Below are 811 nucleotides of genomic sequence, written 5' to 3'. Positions count from 1 at the left end.
CGACAGCAACACCATGTACGACACGAGCGTCATCACCACCTGCACCTCCGTCCAGGTAGGACCCGGGAGCCCAGTCGCTGCTGCAAACTGGGGGCACTGGTCTGGGCATTCGGTGGGTCGGTGGGCCAGGGGATGGGCTGCAAAGCCGCTGAGCTACTTGGGGAGAAAAGATGAGCTCCTTTGTTTTCTAATGGTGCTTCAACAGCAGCTTTGTGCAGAATTCTGCTGTTTGCAACACCCCGTGCGTGGGGCAGGTGTCACCCTGTCCCCCTGCAGAGCGGCTCTTGCAGAGCAGCTCTGCAGCTCCCAGGGGAATTTGGGGACCTTGGGGAGCAGCCCGGGGCACACATCCCTGCCCTAAGCCTTCCCCCTTTCTCCTCTCTAGGAGCACGGACCGAAGCTGAACAAGTCCAAAGAGCAGAGCCTGTGCTACTCAGAGGTACGTTTTGGGGGGATTCAGAGAGCAAAGAGGGGTGTCCTGGGGCTCGGGAAGCACCGTGCTGGGGGACTGCGCTGACCGGAGGGTGAAAACAGGTGGGTTTGCATTTTTGGATGCTTCTCCCCGCAAAAGGATCCTGACGAAACCCTACTCTCCCCTCGCCCGCAGACCCAGCTGACCACGGACATCATGCCAGACCAGAAGACGTTTGTGGATCAGAATGCAGGTGGCAGCCGACACCGGGCGGGCCGGATCCTGCCCTTCGCACCCATCCTCCTCCTCCTCCTCCTGCTGCTGCTGGCGTTATAGAGGGGAGGCGAGCGCTCCTCCCTCACCCACGCTCCTTTTCTGAGCGCTTTTAATTGCAGGGCA

The 811-nt window shown here is 60.4% G+C and overlaps 1 protein-coding gene across 1 annotated transcript in view; it reads left to right on the top strand.

Annotated features, from left to right (window-relative positions):
- The window catches only part of LOC104275414 (GDNF family receptor alpha-2-like), a gene marked incomplete at its 5' end in the record, with an annotated part of 14,458 nt that extends 13,710 nt beyond the window's left edge, over positions 1-748 (top strand). The window contains 3 exon segments of the mRNA XM_009871360.1: positions 1-55; positions 386-439; positions 608-748. The exon segment at positions 1-55 is cut by the window's left edge and continues 24 nt beyond it. Coding sequence (XP_009869662.1) covers positions 1-55; positions 386-439; positions 608-748 — 250 coding nt within the window.
- Between the last annotated feature and the right edge of the window lie 63 nt (positions 749-811).

The sequence above is a fragment of the Apaloderma vittatum genome, unplaced genomic scaffold (genome assembly GCF_000703405.1).
Source record: "Apaloderma vittatum isolate BGI_N311 unplaced genomic scaffold, ASM70340v1 scaffold15796, whole genome shotgun sequence".
Classification (NCBI taxonomy): Eukaryota; Metazoa; Chordata; class Aves; order Trogoniformes; family Trogonidae; genus Apaloderma; species Apaloderma vittatum.
Note: the sequence above shows the minus strand (reverse complement) of the source record. Positions and strands in the feature narration are given on the sequence as shown.